This window comes from Accipiter gentilis, chromosome 3 (genome assembly GCF_929443795.1).
Source record: "Accipiter gentilis chromosome 3, bAccGen1.1, whole genome shotgun sequence".
Taxonomy (NCBI): domain Eukaryota; kingdom Metazoa; phylum Chordata; class Aves; order Accipitriformes; family Accipitridae; genus Astur; species Astur gentilis.
The window spans coordinates 33,856,998-33,870,516 of NC_064882.1; the positions used below are offsets into that span (position 1 = coordinate 33,856,998).

Genomic DNA, 13,519 nt, shown 5'->3' on the forward strand with positions numbered 1-13,519 from the left:
CATATGCCAGAGAAATCCAACACCTTGCTATTGTTATAACTGATATACTCCATTTATTAATTTCACAGAGGATGTAGCAAAGCAACAAAAAATTTTCAGACTGAATAAAATATGACCAGTCCCTATAGCTTGAGGAGACTGACTCCTGCCAGCTCTGAGTCTTTAGCTCGCAGTGAAGAAATACTGATGCCAGAAGGTCCAGCTGACTGCAACTACCTGGCACAAAGATTCTGCCCTCTTTCATCCCTGTACAACAGCCAGTGCGCCAGAAGGCAGAAAATTGGATGTTCTAGGGTGGTATATATAGTAAAGAGCAGAAATAGACTCCCCCAAAGTGGTGAGCCTCTTCAATGGTCTTCCACTACCCGGATGGCACACAGCACTTCTCATTCTGAAGGCCCAATAAGTACAGCATAGCTGACAGAGTGAAATATTCATCTTCACTACCAAAATGTCATCCTTAAATAACAGGAGGAGCGGTTTCTCACCGATTTGCACTCCTCAGCTAGCACAGAGCAAATATTTGGGCATTCACCTTATGTAAAGGGAATGCCCGAAGGAGAGCAGCAACGCTGCCTCTCCTTTCACTCGTGCTGTGCAAAGGAGGCATTAGAAGAAAAGGAGAGGGAGGGCTGGAGTTCCTCCAAACTCTGGTGATCCCTGTGGAACAGAATAGATTATAAACTAACCTGGACTTCAAATTGTAAACTGATGTTGGATAGCAATAAATCACCCCAAAGTCTTGTGTCACAGTCCTCTTTTAGCATTAAGCCATGAAATGCATGGCTAATAGCTTCGATGCTTACCACTGTTATTCATTTCTTATTGTTGAGGATAGAATAACCATTTTTTATTAACAGAAGTAAAAAGGCTACAGTTTAAGACACTGACTGCCTTTTTTATTATATTGGTACCACCTAGTTATCCTCATCTGCATCGGTTTTCCTTGGTAATGTCATTGATTTAACTGGGCTTACTTCTGATTTGCACCAGCAGAACTAAACAGAAAATCAGACAACCAGTTTGCATGAGCAGCTCCCCCCCGCCCCCCACCACCACCACCACCACCCCGCCAATGACCCTCTGAGCAGAGATAAAAGTACTACATATATTGAATAAATGAACATTCAATGCCATCTGCTGGGGTATACAAAACTCTGCAATACCAGGCTCATGCAATATTCAGACCTTAAAAGAACAATAGTGACAAATGTAAAGAGGCTGTTTAAGTAAAGACTGGCTCTTTTCAAAACACAGCTGGAAGGGAGGGTTGTGGGATGCTGCCCATCCTTCACCCACTTCAACACAGGGTGCAACACCCAGGCAAGAAGTGGGTCTGGTTTTACCTCTCTCCTTGGCATAAAAGGGTTTCAGTCCACAATTCGCCCTTTCTCCTAAGCATTAGAGCATGCTATAATTATATATTCTAGGTTAGGCTTAATAGAAGGACTTTCACGCTCTGCTTTTGAAATCAGGCTATTATGTAGCCACAGCTGAAAGATTGGTGAGGCTACAAGCAGCCTAAGCAAGGATTGCTTCAACAGTCCAGAACAAGAGCATGTACTGGGCAAGGACATACCATGGCTGTTTTGCATTAAACAGTCACTGGATTAAATGTGTGAATCAGGTTAAGGGCAGAACTTGGGAGTCTCTTCTCAAGTAAACTCACTCTCCTGTTCTCCTGTCCACCAGCTCTTTGGCCCTGTAAGTCATGCTCTCCTGGCTATACCATGAGACAACTTCCATGGGCAGACAGCCACTACCTACAATAGTTTATAGCCTGTTAGCTGGAGTGTTCTCGGGTTTGGGAGCTGTGAATTTGGAGCTTCTCAAGCTGAAACCAGGACTCCAATGTCCTGAGCAAGTGCTGTGCAACTACACAACAGACATCAGCACGACTTATTTCCCAGTTCAGTCTTGAAAGCAGGAGATCAGATTTTCTTCTGCCACTAAAGGAACAAGGTATGTTTCTATTCAGAAGAGGAATTTCCAGACCAGGATCCCCAGCTCACCAGGGTGAGCCCTGTTTACAGTTCTGCACCAGGCAGCAAAACTCAGAAGAGAGAGGAGTTCAAGCACATCCTTCTCTGGGTATTTTCTGTGGGAGGGCTTAGACATGCTAGTGGTTGTGAATCCCATTTCCACCCGGCTACTTCCTCATGCACTGTATAGGTCAGCAAACTCATGGGTGGATTTGCTTCATCTCCTTTGCTTTCGTATCTGTAAAATACTGTGCAGTTGGCAGATTTTTGTTCTTTTATATAAGTTATTAGTTATATCATTTTCTACAGAATGACACCTGCTGATATTTTTTCTCCATTTCATACAGAAAAGAGAAGAACTATTCCTGCTAATGCCTATCATTTTGTAAGTACCATACTGATCCTCCTAAAATTTTACTTTTCTTTCACTTCCTGGTGTGTGTTAATATCGTCTTGACTATAATGCTGGTAACAGAAAATGTAATCCTCACTGCTTGTTAATGCAAAATAAAGCACGAGAATTTTGAAGTGTATATGAAAACTTTGTTTTAGTAGGAGCTTGATTAAAGAAGTGACTCTCACTAGTCAATTCCTTATTTATGGTCTGAATCTAAAATGCACCTTTATCATAAAATCATGTGAAAATAACAGAAGTCAAGCTGAACAAGTATGTAAGTCATAAACCTCAAGGTTTAATATGTAGCCAATGCAAATGAAAACTGAAAAGCTAACAGTACGCATTTCAATGTCTTCCCATTTGTATCTGAAAGCTGCTTTGAGTTTCAGCTCAGCCGTATAAGAAAAGACTGCAAATACCTTACAAGTCAGAGAAAGATGAAAAGAAAGCAGAGGTCTATTGCTTAATAAGCAAGTTGAACAAGTAAAGGGCGACTAAAGAAGGTTGATGCAATCAATACTTTGGCTGCTTCAGTTTTCATAGAAAGGTTAATTACAATCAGACACTATATGGGATTAATACCAACTAGAAGGCAGTAATAGCACAGAGCAGAACAGGGAAAGAACATCCAGGATAATATTTACTTATGCTAAAGCACTTAAGGAAGTATTTGAAGTAATTTCTGAGAGATTAATTGATTATCTTTGGGAACTTTCCAAGGAGTTCTGAGTTCCTAAAGCAATGGAAAAGAACAGTAGTAACCTCAATTTCTTACAAGAAAGCAAGCAAATCCTGAGGGTTCATTGGATACCTGGAGAGACTATTAAACAAAGTCAGTCTGAAAGCATCTTTTGGAAATAGTAAGTCTGATTATGTAAAAAATTGCTAATGTGAATATGAAGAACATCTCCTCAACTTCTCAGACCAAAGTAATTTCCTTCTTGGCAGAAATACAATCATAATGGGGAGAAAGACGTGATGTATCTTGATTTTTGTTAGGTCTTGGCATTTCCTAGAAGACAGTCTCACAAGTAGAAATCTGGAAACCTGGTCTAGATGAAAATGTGTGAAGTGTTTGCACAATTGACAGAAAAAATATCCACTCTCAGCCTAGTTGATAGTAGTCTGCTACTGAACTGGAAAGAATTATGCAGCACAAGAGCCTGCAAACCCAGTTATTCTGCAGGGGTCTGTCTGGTGTGGTGGTATTTTTTTAAGTACTGTTATAAAAAGACAAACCTCACCCTGAAATGTACTGTCAAGAACACTTCCTGGAGGTCTGCTTGATGTTGTAATCAAGATGTGTACAACCTGGAGAGAGTTCACAAGAAAGTAATTCTGTGCATATGAGGTTCAAAATCTTTTAAGTTGGTTGAGAACTTGGGAAAGCTTTAAAGAATTGTACTTACTTAGAAGACTAAAAGGAAATATAATTATAGGCATTAAACATAATAAAGGGTGAAATAAAGTGGCTAGTAATCAATTTTTTAGTGTACTTGGAGGGTAAAACAAATTGGTTTAATTTGTAGCACTCAAGAGAAAAAGCGTGAACTGAAAGGACAGTTAACTAGTGGAAGAAGACACCTCAGGAAGCTATTGATTCCCCATTACTAGTGAGTTCAAGAAGAGATTATAACAAACATTGGGGAAGATCCAAGCGCATGGGTGCACCTGTACTGTCTCTGGTAGCAAAATATGACTTACAAAGACACTGGGTACCCTCAGCTGAGTTCAGTCAGCAGTAATCTCAGCTCTGTGCTGTTAGTGCACGTCTCCTCCTGAAAGAAGCCAGCAGTTAGGTTCCAGCGTGTAAACAGTCAGTATAATGGTGGAGCAGGACCCCAGAGAATAATCTTGAACAAACCTAGTACAAATGTGTAGACATATTCTGAGTCACTCTCAGCACCACATTTCTGCGGACTCCACTTTTCAATACATACTTGCAATCGCATTCACATGGACTGCACATCTGCTAGCACAAATTCCCCCAAACACTGCATGTTTATATTTTAACATGTGACATTTGTGATGAGCTAGTTAATATATTCTTGCAAGTAACATATGTAAACAGTCAGTACAATACAAATACCACATGGATAATATTATAATGAAAGGCACAGTTTCAAATGTCTGCAATGATCATAAAATGAAACACTCTCATTATATTTTCAAGAGTGGTGACAGGCCAAATTCAGAGAGAGAACTAAACTGCCTCCTGAATGGATATTTTATGAATCTAAATCAAAAATTTAGATCCCTAAAACCCTTGCTCAGCTACTTTCCAACCCTTCAATTTCCATCAGAGAATTTCCTGTGCACCAAAATGTCTAGTTCTGCTCATCAACTATTTCCAAATCTGAAATTAATCCTGAACTTAAATTTATTTGTATTATCTTTGTATCTCTTCTTCTATCCAGAACAAAGATTTGACAACGAAGGGCAAGAGTGACTTACAATCATCCTCCAAGGTATCTGAAGAGGAAGAAGGTGATTATGAGACTGTAAGTTCTTCCACTCTGGAGGCCATCCATGCTTTGAGAATCCTTCCTGCCAAACCTCTACAAGAATCTGAATATGCAGGTAACTTTTGCTGTCTGCAGAAAGTGAGATAAACCTAGAAGTAAATAGGAACAGTACAGACTTGGGGTTTTCAGTCCAGATATTTTTTAAAATTAAATGGCTCAACTGCAAAATAAAACACTGGTGGGCAGGAACAAGAGAAGAGCTTTGTCTGCATCTTCATATTCAACAGTTACCCTTATTTCCATTAAATTATGTTAAATAAGTAATTACATGCTGCTTTTGTAATTTTAATATTACCTTCATGGGAGAAATTCTATGATCCCATGCCACCTGGAATGTGCAAAAAACTGACTGGTCAAACCCACAACCATTTCAGAAAAGCCCACTGCTATTTAAGCCTAGAAACATTTAAGATGGAAAACATATTAAAGAACACAGGAAACTTTCCTCCAGATGATAATTTGCAGACAAAGAAATGTAGTATTCTTTTTTAAGGTGTTCTCTGCCACTTCCAATAGCAGTAATAAGCGATTACTTTGAGTGTATTTCTCAGGCATTCTTAACCTTGCAAGGTAGCTGCATTAATCAAGCTTTGGTTTACTAAAGCCATTCTAAGTCACATTTAATGCCCAAACATACATAGCCAATTAATATCCTGTTTACGGAAGTGAAATGTCATCCCAGCTATCCATTGCTTGAAGCCATTATAAACACTCTGAGGAGGTTTTAAATCATTAAAATTTGGGGGGGGGGGGGGGGGGGGGAGGAGCGGAATCCTAGATGAGGAAGAATGGAAACCAGAAACCAAAACTATCTGAAAATACAGGATCAATATATGTATGAAATCTTGCTCCAGTTCACATCAAAGTCAGCAAAGATTTTTCTACTGATTTTTGTGGGAGTTAGTTTGATGCCTAAACAAATAGATGGCTTTGAATGTGAATAAATTTATCGGTGTGCGAGCAGATCACAATCAGTCTGAACATCCAGATAGTGTACATTATGTTCCAAAGCTCATTTGTGCATTTTATTTGGAAATCTGAAGTAAATTCCAAGTGCTGTTTTTATCTTGGTTAGCAATAAAGACTTTCAGTCAGCATTCAGCATCCTTTGTTTATGTAAGACTGTCCTGAAATACCAAAACCGCATCATTTTTGTTTTCTGATTTCAGAGAAAACACATTAAACAAAAAGCTGCTTTTTGTCTGTGTTTTATGCCCAGTAACTATAATGTGGCAGGATACAAGAGTGAGGAAAAGTCTGAAAACATATTTCAGAAAGGCAAAACTCAATGCTAACATCCCATTTTGCCATCTTTCCTAGACAAATAACAATGCCCTGGAGATATAAAATTAATGACTCGAAAACACATGCTAGCGTACAACCTCTGCATTTCTTTTAGAGGGCCATCGGTGCAGTATTTTTTAAAATCTAAAGTAAAAATTAAAAAGCTCTCTAGAGAGTAAACTCCCCCAGAACAACACAACGGTGGTTGCCAAGAGCAAAGGTTCAAATGAAAAACAGATTCACTAATCTATTCAGTTTAGGTTAAATGTCTGCCTTAACTGTGTAACAGCTTATGAAGGCTTTTTTTTTTTTTTTTTTTTGCCACAGTGAGGAGGTTAACTGTAAAACTATTAGAAGGGTCATACTTATGTCCTCAACACAGCTACTAAAATGATGGTTAGGCTCTGAAAAGGAAAAAATTAAAATGCTATAAAAATGGCAAGATCTGACCTGACAAACATATTCTGAACATTAAAACCTCTTCTTCTTAAAACATAGTATTACTGAATTACTCAGTCTTGCTTTTTCTTCCTCTTTTACAGATAAACGTTGCTTAAGGCCTTCAAGTACCACTTCCCCAATGAAGAGCCAGCACACATCTCAGCCCCCTCAATATTCAGCTGTAAGTAAAGATCTTAAACCCTATTCACAAAGAGATTTCCCCTTTTCCTGTAATATCATTTAAAGTTAAGTGCAGTCTACTCAAAGTCTTAGCCATGTAACATTCGATTGTACAAGGTCACGCAAGTTCCTGTGAGCCGTTCCTGTTTCACTTTGCGCCAGTGTCCTCGCCACTTGCCTTTACTTATTGACTGCTGGGGATCTACCAAGTGTTAGAGGCATCCCGGTCAGGAGCAGCACCATCTCTACTAGCCATAGTTTCAAGGATGATGACTAACATCACATCTTTATTTTGTTTTATTAACAGAAACACACATCTGTTCTGGAGGGGCGAAGCGTGCCAAGTGTTAGAGGTATAATAAAAAAATACCCATTTCTGCAAAAAATAGAAATAGAAATTGCCGCTTCCACATTTTAGCTTTTGTAAATAAGCAGAGATTACAGGTGATAGAATAGACATGGTTTTCAGAACAGCAGCTGCTTTCCAAAATAATCATACTGCAAATTTGCAATACTGTTTCAACTATCTATCTAACATCAAAGTAATTATTTACAAAAGGAGATATATTTTATCTCATGAGCTCCCTGTTCCTCAAGGGGGAGAAAAACAAGCCATTCCATTTAAAAATCAGGTTTTCCTTTTCCCTACAATCATAAAGACAAAGCGGGGGGGGTAGGAGCCTGTGTCTCCTGAAGTGTTCCACCAAAAGCTGCAAGATCCCTGCTACGCTTTTTACTTCTCAGGACCTCATGCTTTTTGGCTCCCTATCCTTCTCACACATTTTGTATGAATATATTGTAAAGCATAATCTAATAACTATTTTTAAATAGTAATATCAACTTTAGCAATTCTTATTAAGGATTTACATCCTAGGGTAACTATTTACAAAAGCTATCTGACAATGTTCTCCTATTAAGAATATGCTAATTATGCAGTATATCACCTAGCATATATTTTTTCTCCACTGCTTTACCTTTAACTGCAAATTTGCTTCAAAATCCTATAATTTTGAGTCACAAATGTACCTTTAATTTTTCTTTGTTCTGTTTTGTTTCTTGTGGTGAGATCAGAGACAGACTGCTATCTTATTCTTCAAGAATCTAATGAGGTGTCCAACTATTAAATACTTTAATTGATGGGTTTACTCACTCATTATTTTAAAAGTAGGTTTCTATATACTTTTTTTATATATTTGATATACTTTAGATGTAGCAATATCTCATGAAGTCAACTACTGAAGGATTAAATATCTGATTAACCTTGAAAAGGAATGGGGTTTTTTCTTATCATTTTCAAATCTTTGAACCATATGCTAAATATGGTCAAAAATAATGCAATTGCCAAGCCAGGAAAATATGTTCCATTCTATGTTTGCTGCAACAGCTGATTTTCATAGAGTAAGTATTATATTTGACCAGCCAGAAAAATAATGCAAAGAATTCCATGCAAAACAGAATTGGGGGGGGGGGGGGGGGGGGGGTGTCCTCTTCGTTCATACTATAATACAAAACATAGAGCCAAATAATTCCTACAGATTATGAGAAAGTAGGCACTATAAAATGTGCAAAATGAGAGGTTAGATTGCCTCTTGTGAGGCAAACCTGATGCAGCTTGTAAAAAAGCTGAATTGACAGAAATTCGAGTAAGCCAGCTTCAAAATCTGCAGAAATCAGTAGGCAAGGTCCCACTGACAGTTTACCAGTTTACACATAGCTTCATATTCCACCAGGATTTAGTAGGTTGGATTTACATGTTTGTCTGCCTCCATGAGATGTGTGCTGACATTAAGAAAGACGAACCAAAGACAGTGCAGGTAAATTAAACTGCAGTTCGAGAATGCAAATTATACATATTTTTAGTACATCCTGAGCTAACAGTGCTTACAGAGGACTCTATTATTTTTAGATAATAACTACACTGTTATTAAATTTATCTCAATGTTTACTCTCACACCCAGTGCTATTAAGTGGTTTTGCCACAAGATGGCATGAACAGCACAGAAGAATTTTTGTCGATAGTTCTTTTCCAGAATCGTTAAACATTTAAGGAACCGTTCTTTTAATCAGAGCCATTTGTTATGGTTTACTTGAAGGAGAACTTAAGATATATTGCATCTCTTTTTGCATTACTTAGATGTCCTATGTTCATTTAAATAATCAGTCATATTTTGGTAAATTTGAAAACAACAAAAAATAGATTTACTTTCATTGCTTTTCAAGATTTTTATAAATGTCTGTACAAAAATCAAAACAGACAAAAAATGCATCCCAAACAACTTGATAAGCATATACATAAAGTCTCTGAACAATATTTAAATTTACAATACCTGAATAAATATCACCCTCAAATGTTTCATTCTGAAAGGCAGAGGTAAAACCAAAGTTCACTCTGTTTTATCAAGTATCATGACGAATTTTTATTTCCTTTGTTTTATAATTTAAGCTGAAAAAAACCAAAAAAATACTTGTTTTTTCCTGCTTTAACTTTAACTGATTCTTAGTTATGTCTCCTATTGAATGAATGTTTGTGAGTGATATTAAAAAGATTTATTTGCTACAGCCCAGGAAGATTCCCAACACTTCTATGATTGCTATAATTATCCAAGTACACCTAGGGTTGTGTTTTATAAGGAGAGAAGAACAAATGGTTAAGTTGCACCTGAATCCATCTGTGAATCCACCCTAAGAAAGGCTAAATAAACTACAGATCAAACAAAATCCACTCCACTTCCAATAAGCCTCATTCAGAGCCCATTGGCCTCATGTGCCGAACAGCTAACAGAAGAAATACGCACTTCAGTGGCTTCTGTCTCAAGTCTAGGCTGTGACTTGCCCAATTCCCACACATAACAATCTTCCGCTGAACCTCCAAAGCTTCCAGCTTCTCCTAGGTTCACCGAAATTAATGCTCTCCATTCAGTAGCAGGAAAAGTTATGGAGATACAGATGTGATAGGTAGGATGAATGCTGTGGGGACAGCAACATGACTTTGAAGCAAAGAGTTCTGGAGGTAGAGCCAGGGCCGAGGGGAGGATGGTCAATAATGATAACAACAATACCAGAATAAAGCTATACCTTTATTTGTGAATTATATGGGTAGCTCTCTACTAACAATTATTAATAATTATTTTTAGGAGAAAGAATGAAAATAGATGGACCCCAGGTAAGCAGAATCTCTCATCAATTAAAATTTCTACTGGTCATTTTGCCACTTAAAATATTTTTAAAAGCAGGCTGCAATTTTGCTAGCACTAACTAAAGGATAATAGAATTCATATCTGCAGTCCTACATTATCTCACTTACTTGCATTCATGGTTTATGTAGACGTCTTTTATCCCTTAGTGATTTTAAAACAGCATGTTAAAGTATGATGTTATGTGCTATAGAGTACATAAACCCTTTGACTGTTGACACAGGCATGGCTGCTTAATCTAAACTCTACATTTCTCTTAGTAAAACAAGGAAAAAAGCTTACACAGATTTTTGTTTCCTCTCTTTTCCAGCACCCTGTGCCTCCCCCACGGTAAGATCGCTTAAGAGATCGCTTACTTACCTGCGGTCCTCGGGGAACTCAATGCTAATGAAAGCTCACATCCATCTGTACCGCTCATGGTAATGAGATGACTGGAAGTGAGCCGGTATCCTTTTACTATCTGGCTCTCTTTGGACTTATTTTATGTTCTGATATGAAATTAGGGAGAACAAAACATGAGTCGCAAGTGTTCATAGCAGGAGCTCAGGCCTGCATCTTCAAAATCAACTTGGCTGAGCGTGGAACCCAGTCAAAAGCCTAGAAATCTTGAATCTGGTTCAACTCAGATATAAATTGTTGGGAAAAAAATCTTCCATCAATTTGTACTGGTGCCTTAGGCTCTGTTCACCATAATAATATTGACTTCATTGCCTCTTAAATCCTTCTGCCAATTTTTTTTGCTACAAATCTAAATCATGTCCATAGAAATCAATCTGGATATTGCCACTTACTCCCACAGAAGATGGACCCAGCTCTATTCCACAAATATATTTTTCTGTGATATGCCCACAAACAAAAAATTAATCGCTTCTTGATCTTTTTCGACCCCAAACAAAAACTGCTACAATTAAGACATCCTTCCAAAAGGTCGTCCAGGACTGACAAGCTTATTCCTCCGTGCCTACACTGACTGCCGTAAAAGCTATAAAGACGTTTAAAATATGATTAGCATTACAGACAGATTCAGATTATTCCTTAAGTTAAAATATGAAAGAAGAGCTTAAAAGGACAGTGTAGCTTCACAAATCCAAAACTGTAAAAGCGCAGAAATAAGAGCATTCCATTATTCTACAAAATTTCACTATTTGTTTCCGCTTGTATTAGGGTAGCGAGAATGGTTCTTAATTCTCTCCGCTGACTTAATTTTGGTCTGTGCCACGCAAACACCCAAGGCTCGCTCCCCAGGAGCCCACCGCTGAAGGGCAGGTCTGCAGCGCAGCGGGGATGCGCCTCCAGTTTTACTCCCCCAAGCTCTCCGTGCCACAGCTTCCAGTGGGAGCTGGGCTCTGACCGGCTGGTCTCAGAGCACGGGCAGAGCGTGCCCCCATCTGCCAGAAAACACTGAGCACGTGTTAGCTGTGAGTTTTCTGGGATGAAGAGCATTTTTTTCTTGTGGGTCTGAACTGCATTGTGTTCCCTGGCTGGGCCTTATACACAGCCATATCCACCCAGAAATATCAACACTGGAGAGCTGTACTTGGCACATACTGGTAAAGCACACAAAAGCGGTGTTGTGGCACATAACACAGTGCAGCAATGTCTTGCAAATGTAGAATATTATCCAAAATTACTGTTGCTGTTGAAGGGCCCCAAGAAGCTTCTGGACCTGAGCTAAGCTCAGCACAAATACATTGAAATGCTCTCGGAAAATTCCTGTGTTTTACTTCTTGAGCTTGCACTTACAACACAGTCCCTGCGCCTCCTTTATTCCCTAATAATTCTTCAAATTCTCCTTTGACTTCTCTAGGCCTCTGAAGACGCTGCCAAAGCAGTATCAGCCACTTCCTCCAGCGCCGCAGATAAGCAGCCAGTTCTTTCATACAAGGAAAACGCTCAGCCAAGCTCACACCTTTCCAATATCAGCAAAAGTCACAAGGTACGGGTGCATTCCTCATCCTCATTCCCTGAGAACCAAAACACTCTCCCCAGTCAAACCACAAGACTTTACCTCCATTGCACTGCTGCTTTTACTTAAGAAAAAAAAAGTTATTCTTTAGACAGCTGTGAATAATTGAGAGAAGTGGTATTTAGCGCAATGTGAGACTGGAATGTTTTAAAGAAAAAACTGCCAAAATAATGGTAAAGAAGAAAAGGAGTAGAAAAGTAGTCAGAACTTTCATGAACACTTTAAGGTTTGTCCTACTTTTTCTTACTAACATTTAGAGGTTTTGCGGCCAGTTCCAAGTAGAAACAATTGCCCTTGCTTAGTACAGTTGGTGAACCAAGTGAGGGGGAAATACACTGACCACACCAGAGATACAAAAATACGCTCCACAACGCAAGGATGTTACATTCAGCAAAAGGAATGACTAATCTGTAGCCAGAAGTCTTGTCCAGCCCATGAGACCAATGAATCCAGACTACAAATCGCTTCTTGTCCTTTCCATCTTGCCCTCCTCCATCATACGATACCCACGTTCATTCAGCATCCTGACACGGCAGCGTGGATGAGCGCTCAGTCCTGAAGCACAAACCACTTGTGTCCGGCTGTATGGCTAAGCATGTGCATATGTCAGGTTATGAGGCTGGTTGCTTTTTTCAGACAACACACATATCTAGTCAGATGAACATGTACGTACGCTGCTTACCGCCATGTAACCAGATGCATACGTGCTCTTGCTGTATGACCAAAATGCACATTCATAAATGGGGATGGTGGTGGACACACGCTGGGAAGAGGAACGACACACATCCGGGGCCCACAGGGTATAATGCTCAAATGCCTCTCAACAAAAACCTATTGCAGCCAGAAGTTTGGGCACAACCGATCTGCGTCAATTCTGTCCATCCTTCCTTAAATAGTTTTAGTTTCAGTTCATCAGGATGGAATTTTGCATCATTTTACAAAGGTCACTGCAAATCCCATGGGGGGGGGGAAGAAAACTTGCAAATCAATGATATAATCTTCTGCTTAGAGTTAAGTATATACTTAAGGAGTGAGCTCTAAGTATGGCTTGGTGGTTTTTTTCCTGAATGGTGCTTAAATTCTTTCATGGATTAGGTTCCAAAAGCTGTTGGTTGTTAAGATATTTTATTAATATGAAGGAGCTTCATATTCAGATGTGTGACCTGACCTACAGCTGCTAAGTTCCAAATCCCACGACTGATCCTCTCCCTCGGTAGGGCAGCACATACATTGAAAGCTGTGTGAGATCTGTTATAAGCCGTGTTTGCCAGCAGACATGAGTATGCAGAGCACTTGGATTTGATAGGTCCCATTAACAAAGCCAAATTCTGTAATATAAATACATGTCATTTCTCATGCTAGAAGTAAAAGGCAGCAGCAAAAATCATAACCACCAAACTCCGCTCCTCATTGCAGTTATAGATACCAAAATATTTCTAATAGTTTCTTGGTGGGGGGGGGTATTGTACTAGGTTTTTAAATCACATGAGTAAGAGAGGAGTGGCACAGACTAAGACCACACATGATCTGGGGAAGGCACTTCACGTATT

At 39.0% G+C, this 13,519-nt stretch overlaps 1 protein-coding gene across 1 annotated transcript in view; it reads left to right on the top strand.

The window, feature by feature from the left end:
* Positions 1-2,292: 2,292 nt before the first annotated feature.
* Positions 2,293-13,519, top strand: part of CLNK (cytokine dependent hematopoietic cell linker) — a 29,981-nt gene continuing 18,754 nt past the window's right edge. The window contains exons 1-7 of the mRNA XM_049797889.1: positions 2,293-2,367; positions 4,797-4,959; positions 6,731-6,810; positions 7,117-7,162; positions 9,944-9,972; positions 10,314-10,333; positions 11,811-11,939. Coding sequence (XP_049653846.1) covers positions 2,293-2,367; positions 4,797-4,959; positions 6,731-6,810; positions 7,117-7,162; positions 9,944-9,972; positions 10,314-10,333; positions 11,811-11,939 — 542 coding nt within the window. The remainder of the gene's footprint in view (positions 2,368-4,796; positions 4,960-6,730; positions 6,811-7,116; positions 7,163-9,943; positions 9,973-10,313; positions 10,334-11,810; positions 11,940-13,519) is intronic.